The sequence below is a fragment of the Podarcis pityusensis genome (genome assembly GCF_964106645.2).
Source record: "Podarcis pityusensis genome assembly, chromosome: 13".
In the NCBI taxonomy this organism is placed as follows: Eukaryota; Metazoa; Chordata; class Lepidosauria; order Squamata; family Lacertidae; genus Podarcis; species Podarcis pityusensis.
The window spans coordinates 4,048,614-4,066,183 of NC_138038.1; the positions used below are offsets into that span (position 1 = coordinate 4,048,614).

At 43.1% G+C, this 17,570-nt stretch overlaps 1 protein-coding gene across 3 annotated transcripts in view; it reads left to right on the top strand.

Annotated features, from left to right (window-relative positions):
• Positions 1 to 17,570, top strand: part of COL15A1 (collagen type XV alpha 1 chain) — a 122,075-nt gene that overhangs the window by 43,787 nt on the left and 60,718 nt on the right. For all 3 annotated transcript variants that reach the window (XR_013978543.1, XM_080976500.1, XM_080976501.1), the window contains exons 3-8: positions 6,761 to 7,308; positions 12,185 to 12,259; positions 12,813 to 12,902; positions 15,973 to 16,117; positions 16,415 to 16,533; positions 17,067 to 17,204. Coding sequence is in view for 2 of the 3 variants with exons in the window: in XM_080976500.1 (XP_080832626.1) it covers positions 6,761 to 7,308; positions 12,185 to 12,259; positions 12,813 to 12,902; positions 15,973 to 16,117; positions 16,415 to 16,533; positions 17,067 to 17,204 (1,115 nt within the window). In the remaining variant the exon portion in view is untranslated. The remainder of the gene's footprint in view (positions 1 to 6,760; positions 7,309 to 12,184; positions 12,260 to 12,812; positions 12,903 to 15,972; positions 16,118 to 16,414; positions 16,534 to 17,066; positions 17,205 to 17,570) is intronic.

Below are 17,570 nucleotides of genomic sequence, written 5' to 3' on the forward strand. Positions count from 1 at the left end.
GGGGGAGGGAGTCTTGATCTGCAACCATAAACATAACATTTTATCGTGCTTGGTGGACATGTAAAAAGACTAAAAATAAATAAATATTGGATACAAATACATACTTTGATACAGCAGATTTTAAAGGTTAATATTCAGTTGAAGCCAGAATGCTTTCTTTTAGGGTTAATGGGTACACAATTGAAAAAGGATTACGGGAGATTACCCCAATATATGATCACAGCAGTGAGACTTCTATATGCATGAAGATGGAAAGATACAGCCGATTAAACTATTGGACTTGACTGAAATAGCAAAGTTAACGTGTATAATTAGAGAAAAATCATTACTGACATTTATTAAGCACTGGAAATTTCTTACGGACTTTTTGTGTGAAAGAGAAAATGAATTTGTAGTAACTGGAGTTGAAGAATGAATAAAATACTGTTTTATAGAAGAGAGAATGGTTCGATCTTAATGAGCGAATGCCTTTTATCTTCATTTATTTTTCTTCAGGTTTCCCCCCCTCTCTCTTTGCTCTTTGGCTTTCACTCTCCTTAGGTCTTTCTTTTTCTTTTCTTCTTTTCTTTCTGCCCCTGTTCGTTTCTATATTAAGCAGCTGTTTTATTTCAGTATATTATAAAAAGATACTTTGTAATCGGTCTGTATTTCTGTATATCTTTGAATAAGTATCAATAAATAACTCTCTCTTGATATATTTGGGGGGGGGGAATGTAACCATGAAACAAATGGCATGCTCATTCGAATGCCTTTTCCTGCTTTCCACAAAACTATGAATTATTACGGGTGGGAAGAAAGAAAAATGCATGGCAGGGTTAGTGCAGAATCTTTAGGGGCAAATCTCACTCACGCCTTAACACTGCTGTGATAGGAGTCACAAAAATAAATCCATATCCATATATTCATGTTTCACAGAAGCCCTTATCAAATGCACCTGATAAAGATTATACACCCCTGGTTCTTCTGAGTTTAATGAGAACATTACTTCCTAATTCCCTGTGTGTGTCTGAAACCCACCATGGGGAGACTTAACACGTGATGGAATTCTCTGAAACTGCTTAGGAGGCAAAGATTTGGGATCAGGGAGGGAGGCAGACTGGCCCCCTTCACTGCGATTGGTAAACACAAAAGACTCCTCCTAAGACTGGCTGGCAAACCCTTCATTTCCATGAGAAAGGAAATTGCTAACTAACAGGCTTTGCAGAAGGATGAAGGCTTGTTAGAACCATTTAAGAGGACCAGTTGGATTTTGCGAAGGGCAAGCCCACCGTCCTTCCATCAAAAAGCTGATACACGGAGAATAATATGGAGATGGAGCTTCTTTTAAAACAGGCAGAAGGATGAAGTTGCTTCTCTTCACTCTGACAGGCCAGTTGTAGATGTTGAAGCAGAAAGGAATTTTGACCCTTTGTGTGCGGCTTTGAAACAGAAGATGCTTGCTAAACTTGCCTGGCTGTTTCTCCTAATGCCATCTGGCCTGGTACAAGGACAATGGTGGTGGCAACGGCTGTGGGGCTCTCCTGGGACGGCTATTTCACCTTTGCCAGTGACCGCCAGTCCTGTTACTTCTCCCACGCCAAGGATCTATTCAACCAGTGGCTGGGCATTGGGGGAGACTGGGGCCCGCTCAGCAGTTCCAGCAGCATGGGATACCCCTGGCATGGCGCCACGTGTTGCTGGTGTACCTTCCAAACCTACCTTAGCTACTGGAAAAATAGCCGTGCATTTTCCTAGGAAAACACCTATGGAATTGGATCAGGAGTACAGAACAGCGGAGAAAATAAATATGTGGAAACAGAAGAAAGCAGGTACATTAGCTGTAAAATAAGAGATTGCCCCAGCAAAGTGGACTGCTGGTTTTCTTGTGATCAGCGGAGAGAGACCTTGATTCTAATTTCTGATAGGTCGTTGGGTGGTCTTGTGTAGGTCATTATTTCTCAGGGCTCATCCACACCTCTGCTTGCCCCACTGATCTCCCCCTCCCAGAGAAACACGCTGCTTATTTAACACTAAATCAAAATAAACATCCATTGGTTTTTTCTGCAGGTTGACGTTTGTTCCGATTCAGCACTAAAGAGCAGTTTTGGAGAGCCAGTGTGGTGTAGTGGTTAAGAGCAGTGGACTCGTAATCTGGGGAACCGGGTTCGCGTCTCCTCTCCTCCACGTGCAGCTGCTGGGTGACCTTGGGCCAGTCATACTTCTTTGAAGTCTCTCAGCCCCACTCACCTCACAGAGTGTGTGTTGTGGGGGAGGAAGGGAAAGGAGAATGTTAGCCGCTTTGAGACTCCTTAAGGGGAGTGAAAGGCGGGATATCAAATCCAAACTCTTCTTCTTCTTCAGTTTTTCCTGGGGGGATTGGCAGGAAAAATGGAAAACCACTCAGACCCATGCTTTCTAGGGACAGGAGAAGTGGAATTATGGGCAAGCCCTCACCCTCAGTTGCTCTTTTGTAAGACTGGAATAATAAGTTGCCTTTCTATTCAGCAGGTTTATTATGCAAATTAATTGCAATGAATGTTCTTACCTACCTTAAGCCGTGGGGATAGGGTCGTATCAAAAGACACACGCACCCCACTCTGTCTCTCCCCCCCCCCATTAAAGGGCTTTTTTGCTATTACCTGCTGTAACCTCAGTATAGTGGAAGCCATTGTAACATCCCTCTTTCCAGTAATACTTGGTGTGCTGAAACCACAGGCCATGTGCCCCATCCCTCACTGATGTTGCATTAGTGCTCAGCAAGGACGGCCCAGGCATGGGAAACAGCTCTGGTCATAGAAATTGTTGCCAGCCATATTGGCAGGCTGTAGGGTCCATATGCATTTCCTTATACAAAGCATGGGTGCAATTGTGGACGAGGCTGGTTAGGACCACTCACGGCTCAGAAAAGACTGGCACAGTAGGCCAAACTATGTATTATGCTGAGAGGTCCATGGTTGGTCTATCGATTCATTCCCTCCCCCCCCCCCACAAACGCAGCTGTTTGATTGGGGTTTAGCTTAGCAATGAGGCAAAACATACTTGCAATTTTGCCAGTCATTTGTAAGTAGCAAAATTTGGGGAGGTATTTTAGCAGAGCTTTTAAGGGGGTTAACTTTTCGGAGGTGGGGAGACTAATTTACCAGTGGTGGCCTTGCTCTTGGTGTCTGCCATGTGTGCCTGGTGCAATGACATCATGTAGCACAGTTCCCAAGAGACTTCTGGAGGGAAAATGGCAGTGCTTTTTTATTTCTTTCTGGGGGTACTCAGGGGTACTCAGTACTGGCACCTCCCCCAACGTGAAAAGTGTGGCACTTACTGTAACAATTTCATGGTGAGTGCCAGCACATTTTTTTCCTTGAAATAAAGCTCTGGGGGCCAAGGGAGGTAGTTTCAGATGACCTTTTCCCTACACCCAAATTCAAAAGTTCTCCTCTCAGAAGCCTTAATTTTTCTACTATGGAGCAGTCAGCAGCTTTGAAGGATTGATTTAAATGATGAAAAATTGCATGATGGCACAGAGGAAAAGGTGGATAACCTTCATGGGGGGGGGGGGCTCGCCACTCCCACAATTAAATTTAGTATGTCTTCATGTTCCTATGGCTTCATTTCGTTTGTTTGAAAGTTGGAAGATTAATTATTGGTTTCTCTGCATAATTTGTGTGATAGCTATAATGATTCTGTTTGGAGCATTTTGTTTGTAAACCTCTTAGAGGTTTTCTGTTGAGTGAGCAGTATATAAATTTTGATAATAATAAGTTATTATAGATATGCTGCCCATCTGACAGGGCTGCCCCGGCCGTTCTGGGTGGCTTCCAACAAATCAAAAACATTAAGCACAGTAGAACATCAAACAGTGAAAGCTTCCCGATACAGGGCTGCCTTCTGATGTCTTTTAAAAGTCAAATAGTTGGTTCATTTCCTTGACATCTGACAGGATGGCATTCCACAGGGACGGTGCTACTACCGAGAAGGCCCTCTGCCTGGTTCCCTGTAACGTTGCCTCTTACAATGAGGGAACCACTATAAGGCCCTGGATCTCAGTGTATCAAATACATTAAAACAATCACCACCATCTTCTCATTCAGTAAAAATGACATACTAATGAAAAATTCCACATTATTTAATTACTGGGGTTGCAGTACCACAGCAGCATGTGTCAATAATTCAGCTTGGGACCAGAATACTTGATGGAAAGTCTTTCAATATACCAACCTGCCCTAAGCTTACGTTCTGCTGGGGAGGCACCAATTAAAGTACAGTACCTTCTGTGTCTTATGTGCCAATGAAGGAAAGACTTCTCTTTCGTTGTTATATTAATTTATTTGACAGAAATGCTGATATTCTCCATGACTTTATCAGATTAATATTTATTAATTTATGGCATTATGATGATGTGTTATTGGTATCACTGGGAAACCTTCAAAAAACTGCAGCTAAGTTACTCCATACAGGCATTCAATTATTATTTTTAAATCAAATCACAATATAAGACAGTGGACAAAGTACTACCAGCTAAATAAAACAGTTCAAAATGCATGAAATAAACCTGTCTGTCTATTAGTGGGATTTATGAAGAGAATTCCAGAAACTTAATACACTCCAAGGATGAAATCTTTCCATTTTGCCTTTTTCCTTACAGTCTATACTTGCATATTTTTTTCTTGCTTCATTTCAAACTATGTAGACAAGCTGGATTATGTGTTCCAAAGGATTAATATAAAGCTGTTCTATAATGGAGGGGATTAGACTGCACTTTCCTGTACTCTGCTGTGTGTAATTTAAACAAAAGGAAACCTTGTAAAGATTGTGCTGCCAGCCATACATTCAAACGTATTAGCAACAGATTTTGGCTAGCCCATCCCTCACACCAGTTGAGCCGGTGTTTCATTTCTACTCTTTGAGTCATTCCAGATAACCCCAAATATCCTGGTCACCCTGATTTTGTACTAGATTTGTCAGTGCCAAAGAGTTCTTTGAAAAACACAAATGCAACATGCAATCAGTTTTCCCCAAATTTTGGAAGGGAGAGCCTGAGAGCATTTGGAGCCTGCGGTTCTACCACCTCTCTGTTGAATGAAGGGAAATGAGGGTGTTTCTAAGGAAGAGGGAGAGCCTGCGGTCTGAGGGAAGAGAGCAGTGCACCAAGCTATGTGCCAGAAATGTTGTAACTTCACAGCAGAACTACTTGCCTTGGAGCTCGGTTTTCAGACCGTGTTCAGTGCTTGGTGCACAGTGCAATACAGCAAGGGTGGAACTACAGTGTTACCTTGGTTCTCAAACTTAATCCATTCTGGAAGTCTGTTCCAAAACCAAAGCGTTCCAAAACCAAGGTGCACTTTTCCATAGAAAGTAATGAAAAACGGATTAATCCGTTCCAGACTTTTAAAAACAAACCCATAAAACAGCAATTTAACGTGAATTTTACTATCTAACGAGACCATTGATCCATAAAATGAAAGTAATAATCAAAGTAAAGGTAAAGGTAAAGGGACCCCTGACCATTAGGTCCAGTCGTGGCCGACTCTGGGGTTGCGGTGCTCATCTCGCTTTATCGGCCGAGGGAGCTGGCGTACAGCTTCCGGGTCATGTGACCAGCATGACTAAGCCGCTTCTGGCGAACCAGAGCAGCGCACGGAAACGCCGTTTACCTTCCCGCTGGAGCGGTACCTATTTATCTACTTGACTTTGACGTGCTTTCAAATTGCTAGGTTGGAGGAGCAGGGTCCGAGCAACGGGAGCTCACCCCGTTGCAGGGATTCAAACCGCTGACCTTCTGAATGGCAAGTCCTAGGCTCTGTGGTTTAACCCACAGCGCCACCCGCATCCCAGCAATCAAGGGACTGTACTATAAAATAAATAAAACAGTATTGTAGATGATAAAAATAAAAATTACTTTTTTTCTTACCTGCGCTGATGATAGTCATTGTTTGGATGGGGGGCTTTTATCCATCTCCGCAGTCACACAATCAATCAATCAATCAATCAATCAGTAGCAGAACTAGGATCCACACAGTCCCAAAAACAAATTAACTGAAAAAGCCTCAAAACAAAAAACGCAAAATAACTAGCAAAAACAGAAGCACCAAATGTAAGTTCCAAATATCACCTTAGAATACTGTAATCAGAAATGGAAGGCTTGAATTACAATGGGGGGACGCAAATTAGCAGCACAACAGGAAACACAGGGAGACTCAAAACGGAGCACGTTCAGCTTCCGAAAAAAAGTTCGAAAACCAGAACACTTACTTCTGGTTGTGCATTGTTCAGGTTCCAAGTGGTTCGTGAACTAAGCTGTTCAAAAACCGAGGTACCACTGTACGTGTCAGAGGGAATGTACAGCAAAGAAATGGCAGTTGGGTGGTGTGCTTCTGTGACTGATCTGCTCTGTAGATCAGCTGTCCCACCATCTCTTGATGCCCAGAGAAGAGGGGTTAAGCACACACACTTGCTGGTTCTCTGCTACTCATTACCCCCTCCTGCTATTTTGCAAGGGGAGCTGTGGGTGCCCAGGTCCCAGGGAAGGATGAAAACCATGGCAGAAACAAAAGGCAAAAAAACAACAACAGAAGCTCAGTACCAATGGTCTACATTTAAAGTTACGTGACATTTAACAGTATAAAAAAATGGAAAAGTATCTATTGCTTAACCGTCTGAGTGCCTTTTCTCTCACTGTTCAAGAGAATTTGGCAAGGTTGGAACAAGCTTATAGCTCTTCCTGAAAAGTTGGATAGAATCCTGACTGCATGCGCTTACTAATAATACTTTTTGTTTTGTGTTACAGAAAGAGGGTCAAAGGAGCACCTTGATCTCACCGAACTAATAGGAGTCCCACTGCCACCTTCTGTCTCCTTCATTACCGGTTATGGAGGGTTTCCAGCATACAGTTTTGGACCAGAGGCTAACATTGGCCGTCTGACAAGGACTCTGATACCTCAACCGTTCTACAGAGATTTTGCTATCGCCGTCACCGTCAAACCAAACAGCGACCGTGGAGGCGTCTTGTTCGCTGTAACAGATGCCTTTCAGAAGACAATTTATTTGGGAGCCAGACTATCGCCTGTGGATGACAGCACCCAGAGAATAATTATGTACTACACTGAACCGGGTTCCCACATATCCCGAGAAGCTGCTTCGTTTAAAGTCCCAGTGATGACCAACAAATGGAATCGCTTTACAATAGCTGTTCAGGGCAACGACATTGCATTGTTTATGGACTGCGAGGAATATCACAGGGTGCAGTTTCAGAGATCAGATCAGCCCTTGCTCTTTGAATCGAGCTCAGGAATATTTGTTGGCAACGCTGGAGCGACAGGACTGGAAAGATTCACCGTAAGTACACCATGTAGTAAATGTAGAAAGATTCACCGTAAGTACACCATGTAGTAAATGTGTGGATTATTCTGCAGCTAGTCTATCACAGCGGTTCTACAGGAAAGAGGTTTGGTCCATGGCTCTCAGGGCCAGCCCAAGACATGCCCAAGGAAAAGGGCAAGATGGCGGCACCACCACCCCATTCCACGTACAGAAGCTGACTGTGCTGGCACTGGTATTGGGTCACCTTCATCCACTGCACCAATAGGCAGCAAGCCAGCTTGGCACACAAAGCTCTGCCTGCTCCCTGACCCTCAGCATCTGCTGCCTCAGCCAGTTGTCTCATTCCGCCTAATGGTAGGGCCGGCCCTGACGGTTCTTGAGACAAGGAGAATTGATACTGGCACCTGGAAGGCAAACTATTCATTACTAAGGGTGTTTATGTGGGGAAGAGAATCCTAGCAGGGGATGGAGAGTCTGCATTTTTAAGTGAACTGACCCAGTCTCCACATACCATTCTGATAGAGGGATCAGAAGGCAATTATCCCTTCTGTTTCATACTTCTCTGAGCTTTGCTCAAAAACACACCCAAATGCATTTTAAAATGGTTTTTTTAAAATATAAAATATGTTTAGAAAGGCATATACTGAGATTTAACTATTTTATGATAAAATGGGTATTTTCAAATTTTCATATGGACTTTTATTTTTAAAAAACAGTTGCACATTAGTGAAGAAATGAGATGGAACTTAATTATGGAAATAGGTTATTCCTATCCATAGCAACTGGTGTTCAGAAGCAGCGCATAGCCTTCATGACTAGTAGTCACTGACAGCTTTATCCTCCACAATTGTATCTAATCCCCAAGTTGGCAACCCTCACTACATCTTGTGGTAGCAAATCCATTGTTTAACCATGTGCTGTGTGAAGAAATACTCCCTTTTGTCTGTCCCAAATCTTCCAGGATTCAGCTTTATTGGCTGACTCTTGAGTGTTGTGTGAGAAGAGAAAAAATTCTCTATTTTCTCCACACTGTGCATAGTTTTATGGACCTCTGTCATGTTCCCCTTTACTTCCAAAAGTGTCCAAAATGTTAAGATTTGCTCCAATACCTTGACAAGGTTGCTTGTCTTTTTCTGCACCTTTCCCAGCTCTGCAATATCCTTTTTGAGGTGTGGTGACCAGAACAGAACACAAAGATGCCAACAGGATTTTCTAGGCTCAATGCATGTATGTCCAGATTGAGTCTTCTGTTCCACTCAAAAAAGAGGACATGAATCTGCATATACTGATATACGATTTTGTGTCCTTGACGAGGGAACAACCCAGGTGAGCACCCCAAATGCGGGCTGCTTAAATGGCCCGGGTGTGGACCTGAGGGAAACCTTCTTGCTTCCTCATCTGCACCTCCTGGCCCAGCCCACATCCTGTTAGGATTCTTGCTCCGTGTTTGCAGTCATGAGATTGTCGTCTATCACATGACGGTGTATGTTTTCATTCCACAGTGTGGGAAGTGACGGAGACAGGATGTTTTGTGTTACTGTGTTACTGTCCCTTGTTCTCTTTCTCTTTGCTGTCTGATGAGAAAGAGGAAGGAGCTAAGTCAGAATGCTCCGAGTGTATTATATGTAAATAAAGTAGATTAGTCAAAATGCTGTGCTACTGAGTTCTGTTACACAAACTGCAATACTCTGCAGGTTCATAAGTGTGCTAATGCCTTTTGGTATCAGTCGCTGTCATGTTCGGGCTGAAGAAAGCTTTTGAAGATCCCAAACAACCAACCAGGAGGGAGAGAACTGGCTAGCCGGGCGTGTGTCTCTGTTAAGGTCCTACATGAGAGTAGGACAATCCTAACAACCTGCACCCCCATTTGCCAATCCTGGGTGCAGGTTTGGATCCAGCTCCTGATAGGCGGTGCAAGCCTACGCCCCTGCCCCCTATCCGGACTGGGCACTGATCCTGAGCCACCTTCACCGGGCCCTTGAAGGAGTTTCTGCCATCCCTCAATGTCGCCGTAGTGAGAGGGTGAGCAGACTTGTCCTACAAGGAAATTGCAAAATAATGAGGGAAATAAGACCCACAATGTTTTCATTTCCCCCCCAGATTAAATTCTATACTTAGGAAGTATGGCGCACTAAGGACAGAAAATAAACATGAAATACTGTTCATAAGTGAAGAGAGAAGAGGTACTATAGGCAAATTCTATTATATGATTTCAGATACAGAATAGTAGCTTCATGAGAAAATGGGAAGGGAAATTGGCTCTGAAATTAGAACAGATTTGTTGAAACAGTTATGGACTTATAGACCATCTAGGATGGTATCAGCTGGTAAATTAAACTGATATATTAAATTAAACTGATATATTAAAACAGGACAAGGTTGGAAATGTGTGGTAAGAAGAGCAGATTTTATCCATGCAGGTTGAGAGTTCCCAATTCTTCCATACTTTTGGAATATAGAACATAATGCCATCATGGAAATAGTAGGTTATAAAAAATAAAAAAATTCCTTCCAGTAGCACCTTAGAGACCAGCTAAGTTTGTTATTGGTATGCGCTTTCGTGTGCATGCACACTTCTTCAGAGCATGCACGTGAACGCTCATACCAATAACAAACTTAGTTGGTCTCTAAGGTGCTACTGGGAAGGATTTTTTTATTTTTTGTTTCGACTATGGCAGACCAACACAGCTACCTACCTATAACTATAATTGTAGGTTATGTTACAGTGCTTTTTGTGTGTGACAGTACTCACAGGTACATTTCTAGAATTTTAAACTGCAGGTGAAATTATTATTATTATTATTATTATTATTATTATTATTATTTGTAGGGTGTATTTGTTGATTTCCCCTTCACAAAATACTTCCCTGTATACTCAAAGTTGAACTAACCTTTCCCCCCGCCTTTTACAAAAATGTGCAGGGGGGGATTCAACATACAGCGTAAGATGACTCATACAGTTGTTGTGAGAATAAAATGGAAAGAGGGGATAGAGGGGAACTATATTTGCCACTCCAAGCTCCCTAAAAACGTTGGTATACAAATCAGTCGATCATTTGAATACATGTGAAAAGGTACATGGAATCAGAGGCGTAGGAAGGTCAGGTGGTACCCGGTGCGGAAAATTTCTTGCCCCCCCCATTGATTTTTTTTTTTTTTTTTTGTCTGCAAAAATAGTTTTACATTATTCCATATTTTCTTACAAAGGAATGTGGATTATGGGCCTCTGATAACAAGGAGGCGACTGTGGACAGATACTTAAATCTACAGGATGGATTGTGTTTTGGCTCCACTGAATTGAAATTTCAGCCTTCACGACATAGAAAAACGGCCAAGTAAACAGCTATTTACGTGGAGGAGGGTCAAGATATTAACTCATATGCATGAAATTTCAGATATAGCTATATAATCCCTAGTGTAGTAAGATAAGACCTTTGGAGCTGGCTTTTTTTTTATGAACCGCCCTAGTAGAGGAGTAATTGTTCCTTTTTGACACCCCCCTCCATGATGGAACCTGGGGCGGACCGCCCCCCCCTTCCGACGCCCCTGCATATAAGTGCATTTTGGTGCATGCTAGTGCACTTTGTTCTCTCCTTTGCCTTCCCTACCTCCCTTTGACAGATTCTCAGTTGTAAAAGCTCCTCAGACTTGTTACTTCCAAAAGCACATGTTCACCAAAGGTGCTCTGGACTGACATGCTATTTTAATACGCTGCCCTGCACTCCTTGAAGGAAGGGCCGCGTGGCGTTTGCCCTCCTAGGTGTGTGACATCATACTGGGTTCATACGGAAAGGGTTAACTAATTGTAAAATGACTAACAAATGGGAACCCAGGGGGCAGAGTTAAGGGTGTATAAGGTTTTAAGCACAGAGGGGGTTTTTTGGAGGAGTTAGAGTTAGGGTGGTTCAGAAGACAGTCAGGAGTTAGAAGAGACAGAGGAGATAAGTCTGTGGGCTGGGCTAGTCTGGTGTGAGAGAGTGAGAGACTTTGTTAAGAGGAGTCAGTCAAACAGTTGAGATAATCAGTCAGAAGGTATTAGGAAGTAAAGAAACTAAAGTTAAGATACAGTGGTACCTCAGGTTACATACCAGGTCACAGACTCCGCTAACCCATAAATAGTGCTTCAGCTTAAGAACTTTGCTTCAGGATGAGAACAGAAATCGTGCGGTGGCGGCGGGAGGCCCCATTAGCTAAAGTGGTGCTTCAGGTTAAGAACAGTTTCAGGTTAAGAACGGACCTCCAGAACAAATTAAGTACTTAACCCGAGGTACCACTGTACTGACAGGAATATTATCTGAGAAACCATAAACTTGTTAATGTTTGTAAAATAAACTTTTTTGTTGTTGTTGTTCACTTTTAACCACTGTCTGGACTCAGTGTTTTACCTGGACTCAGTGTTTTACCTGAGAGTAACGGGTTGGTGGCAGCGGGGAAGTGAGCACCGTGGTGGCACAGGGATTAATAGACCGTTAAACGTCCGGAGACCCTGTGCGATCGCCACAAGCAGGATTGGAGTTCAGTAGAGGCAGTACACTGCTGAATACCAGTTGCTGGAAACCGCAGGATGAGCAGCTGCTGTTGTGCTCAGGTCTTGCTTGCGGCCTTCCCGTGGGCACCTGGTTGGCCACTGTGAGAACAGAATGCTGGACAGGGCCTTCTTATATTCTTAATTTAATCTCTCTCTTTCTCATGACAGCCTTAGATATCTGAAAATGGTCACAATTCCCCATCCTTTTCTTTCATTGCCCACAGTCCTTTATATCGCAGTTAATTCATCTACATCTGTTCTTTTCAAAGACAGCAGCCACCACCCAAAGTGTCCAGTCCCATGCTCTTGGTGGGATTTGTTATACAGAATGTCCCCTTGACTGGCTCTTCTGCTTCCTTTCAGGGCTCCATCCAGCAGCTCACAATCAAACCGGATCCAAGAGCTACCGAGGACCAGTGTGAGGATGATGACCCATATGTGAGTACTTCCCTGTACGCATTTTCTGCAGTTACAATAAGGATTGGAAGCTTGGTTTTGATACAGCTGTTTCCACAGCAAAAGCAGGAGTCCTCGCTTTTTATTAAAAGTTGCTTACAGCTCCCAGCGTGTCCAGCTCTTCAGCTGAGGGTCACAAACCTTGAATTCCACTCCCCCTGGGTAGGAAAGCAGCTGGGGTGTGTGTGCCTGTTTTCGCTTCACCAGTTATGGGTGAGATGAAATTGTGCAAGATCTTGCACACTCACTTTTTGCTGCAACAGGCTAAATTGTTTGATGCATGTTTGGCTTAATGATTCTTTACAAGGGTTGTGTTCATTAAGTATGAACTTGGAACTACATGCAGCAACAGCTGACTGCACCAGAGATGGATAGTCTAGGATTTATTCTTCTATCTTACTTAATGAAGTAATCAATGCTTTGAACATACATGAGTCTATGCAAATTGCTAAGGCTTGCACACACTCATTACTTATGGAATTCCTCATGTGGGCATGACCTAAATTCTTCCTTGTGGCCTGCCTGTTTCTCATAGGCTTCAGGAGAAAGCAGTGGCTACAACAGCATTCAAGAACAGGAGGGTGTCCCTGAGACACAAGAAATCATTCGGCCCTCACAAGCCCCAGTAAGTATTATGATAGTGATTATTTATTAAATTTCTACACTACCATTCATCCAAGGATCATAGGACAGTTTACAGTATAAAACCACAAAAATACATGGCATCATAACTTTTTGTTGTTGGCGTCTGTCTGTCTCAGGAGACAATGAGGATTGTGCCTTTGGGGGTGAAGTCAAACCATTGGTGAGTTACAGCACTTGCTGTGGTTGTAGAGACTGATAAGGGAGAAACATGTTTTGCTGCAGCTGGGGCAGATGAAGGCATCCGGCAGTGCTGCTACATGGAGTTTCTTTTCTCTGCGCTGCTCCCAGCCATCATTCCTCCTCTAGTCACTGCTGTGGATAACAACATAATGGCCTGGAAGAAGAGGAATGATTTAGATCTTGTTCAGCTTTATCCATTGGAGCCAACTCCTAAGGGCCAAGGGGTCTTCGCCTGCTCTCCTAATAAAATATTTGAGGGGGCCAGGGACGGGGCAAAGTTGATGAGCATTGCTGTTCAATTGGTGTGCATGCACCGTGTCATGTGAACGATTATGCAGGGTGGGACTTACCTGGGCTCCCCCAATATTTTATTCAAGTAGGCACCCCTGGCTTTATTGTAGTGGCTTCCTATTAATGTGCAAAATAATGTTCTATGCACTGAAAGTCATAGCTGGCAAAGCCAAAATGATATGCTTATGATTATACCAATTTAACTTTAATTCAAAACATCATTTCTGTCGTTTGTGTTGTAAATACGGTTCATGCCCGCCCTGAGACCTCTGGGCATAGGGCAGTATATAAATTCAATAGATAAATAAGTAAATGACATTAAAAGGGTTATTTCTCATTCCCAGAAAGTCCGTCCTCTGTACCTACAAGTAATAGTTTGGGATAGTTAGGATGTTTCCACTTACAACGGTTTGCTACTGACCGACAGCCACCGACCCACCATCCAAATGTTCTAGTGGGTGAAGTTCTCGTTCCAATCACCTTGTAATGGTATGAGAGACAGAATCACAGCAGTAGGGACACTCAAAACCTACAGCAGGAAGTTCTTCTATCAAATATTTTGGTTGCAATTTCTGTTTGGACACTATTGTTGCTAATTGGAATGACACCTGGAAGCATACCCTAATTAATGGTGGGTGATGACTTCTTTCCATGTTCTACCATTGCTGCAATCTGCCCCAATCACCTTGAAATGGAATAGAATACAGGTATGTGGAATCCCACCTCCACCCTCACTGGCAAGTTTTACTACTCTTACCAAGCCATTTTTGCTTCCCTTAAAATTCGTCAGTTGTTTTTCGTAGAGCAGGGAGCTCCAGAATTGCATCAGAATTATTTGTTAGGCAAAAATAAAGATAGACTATGTTAGTCTAAACATTTATATATACAGAAATGCATTTTGTACACTGCGCTTTTCCTATCCAGTGATGTGAATGATTCCATAAAGATTAGGATTTTCCCTGTGTCCACTGCCTAACTTATTTATAATAGTTATTTAAAGCAGGGAGTAATATTAATATGAACTATAATGCGCTCTAATGTGCTAGCGTGTAGATTCTAGGCTTCAGGTGTTTTTTGTATATTGCATCAGGGAATCAAGTTGAATCTTGACGGGTTTCCCTTAAGATACTTCAGAGGGATAAAATACTTTCCCAGCAGATGCAGACACTGAACTAATGCAATACCAAGGAATGAAGCTGAGATGGGAGGTGATTTCGTGGCTTAAAGACAAGTACTATCCTATATGTAGCCTCTTTACTCGCTCCTTTGGCAACTGTATTCTGCCCCTCATTCCGCCTCCAGACAAAGAGCAGTTTGTGTGAAGCCCTCGTTACAGCTACACTAAGGCTCTCTTTGTGTGCAATAATCACCCCATGTTTTACATTGTGTAGATTTTGAAGCCAAACAATCATAAGCCAGAAAGCCTCGTGAAGTGATCCGTTTTTTAAAGCTGTAAGAATTTAATGGTAAAGTGTTTTTTTTCCTTTGAGGAGGATTCATAGCTTCATTTTTTAAAAAATGGTATGTTAAATACCCATGGACTTAAAAGGGCATGCTAGAGAGAACTTCAGTGCGTTGAATTTCCCAAGATTTATGCTGCCGCTAACGAAACTTAAAACGTTTTTGCCAGCTGTGAAGTGTCTACATGCCAACAAGTCCCTGGATTTATATACTGGCTGCAGAGAATGCTCACTGGATCTCAGTGTGTTCTTCCTTGCCAAATGCCAAAGCAGAGCTCAAGACTGTATATAATAGCCAGCAGAGTCACGCAACAGATGCTTTTGGAAAGTGGATGTTCACACAGGAGTATTGCAACCAACCAAGCAAGCTGTCCAAAGCTGGAAGCATAGAGTGAAGCTAATGAAGGCCCATACTTTTACACAACCCAGCTGCCAGGCAGATAAAGCTGCTTATTGGTGCCACGGTTGCCTAGATCACTTTGCAAATGCTCCTGTAAACACAATTGAACTAAGTTTTTCATAGGCAGGTGTTTTTAGCTCATAAAAATGTCCGCTTTTTCAGGCAAGGGAAATATCCCTCTAGAAGGAATTGTTCTGCTTGGAGATCGATGGAAGGGACCTGCTGGCCATAGCAATGTTTTGGATTGGGACTGGCTGAACAGGGCAAAGAGCTGATTGGCAGAGAACAGGAGACTGACTGAAATATGTACCTCTCTAAGTTTGAATGGAGGGCTCAGGAGTGTGTGGGAAACAGAAAAGTCTGCGGCTTTAAGAGTTTTGTGAATTTGGAGGAAACTTTTGCACTTTTTGCTTACAATTCCCACTGGTAATTGCCCTAATGAACCAGCCTCCGCTGGTATTGCTTCTAACTTACTGGGTGTGTTAGCTCAGCAGAGTTACTTCCATGGGCCAACCACACCCTCTATTTCACACATTTTGATTATTTATTCGATTATTATCCACAAAGTAAGTGATGTTTAGGGGGGGAAATAGCATTGTCATGGATCCAAAAGTACCTTGAAAAAGAACGAAGCACGCAGATTTATGCTCTGCCTCTCACAACAATGTGTTTTCCCAGTAATAATATCCCGATAACATTTGCCTTGCATTCTTGTCTAGCACCTGACTCAGAACGTATCTGAAGAAACAACAGCTGGACCTGTAGGCGCCCCGCCAACCACAGCACCTCATTCCGAAGAGATGGAGTTTTCAGGCCACCATCTCTTAGAAACAACTTTGGGACCAACTAAAGTCCAAGAACAAGGCACTGTAATTTTAAACTCTTTGCTTGTGTCAGTTTAATTGTAGCTTAGAGTGTTATGATCATTTTAGTTAAACACTACCTTTAAAAAACAACAACCCACAGTTGTTTTCAGCTTAGAATTTGTCTTTTGCTTTATTTTTTGGTATTCTCATTTACTGTCATTTTTTTCAGTGCTCCCCCCCCCCCCGATGAACCAAATCAGCACCATTATGTCATTCCCGACAGATGATGTTTTATTATGCAGTCTCTTGCATATTTTTATGACGTATGCAATTTCTGCCTCCCACCCCCCTTTAGGTTTAACCACTACAGAAATTAGAAAACAGGAAAGTGAACTTACCACTATGGCTCAGGAAATATTAAAAACAACACCTGAGCCTCGTGATGGTTTTCTGCAAGTTACAGGCAGAGAAAAGGCAAGTATGGTTTCATGCAGGAGTAAGGCTGCAATCCGTCATCCACTTACTTGGGAATCAGACCTGAGGAACTCAGTGGGGCTTACCTCTGAGTAAACATGTTTCGGATTGTGGTCTAAAGTTGTCCTTGGATTCCTTCCTTGGAGGGGCTGGTGTGGGGAATCGGCTGCCCTTCCCACGGAATGCAGCCTATGCCAGGGATGTTTCACACTAACATCTTTCTTCCACACAATTGTGCATGAATATACATAACTCCAAATCAGGGGGGGCTTGTCCTGTTTCACTGCTTGTGGCAAATAGGGAAGTCCTGCCCTGCCCCTGCTGCACCCCCCACCCCACCCTTGCCAAGGCATCCCTTACCTAGGTTGCACAGTCTCTTTAATTTCAGTTATGCCTTAAAGTACAAAAATAAAGTTCACTGTCCAGTTCTGGCCATGTTTATTCAGAAGCAAACCCGTTTGTTCCAAATGGGAATGAGTTCCAAATACATAAGTTTAGGTTCATAGCCATAACTGTATATTTTCTACCTGAAGGGCCAAAAAGGTGAAAAAGGTGAAAGGGGAGAGGAAGGACCACCAGGACCACCCGGAAAAGCAGGCCTGGATGAAGCAGAACCTGGGACTGCTGGACAACCTGGGCTTCCTGGAAAGCCTGGGCTGGATGGTAAACCTGTAAGTATTGCACTCTCACGGAACACTAGATCTGTGCAGAATGTTTTCTGCTTTTGTGAGGCAGCATAATTGGATACAGCCATAAAATGCTAACAAAAATACTCACCTTGATGTGCATTTGCACTGTTTCAAGGTTATTCAACACTCTTTTCTCTTCCCCTGGGTGAGCCAGTGTGGTGTAGTGGTTAAGAGCGGTAGGCTCGTAATCTGGGGAACCGGGTTCGCTTCTCCGCTCCTCCACATGCAGCTGCTGGGTGACCTTGGGCCAGTCACACTTCTCTGAAGTCTCTCAGCCCCACTCACCTCACAGAGTGTTTGTTGTGGGGAGGAAGGGAAAGGAGAATGTTAGCTGCTTTGAGACTCCTT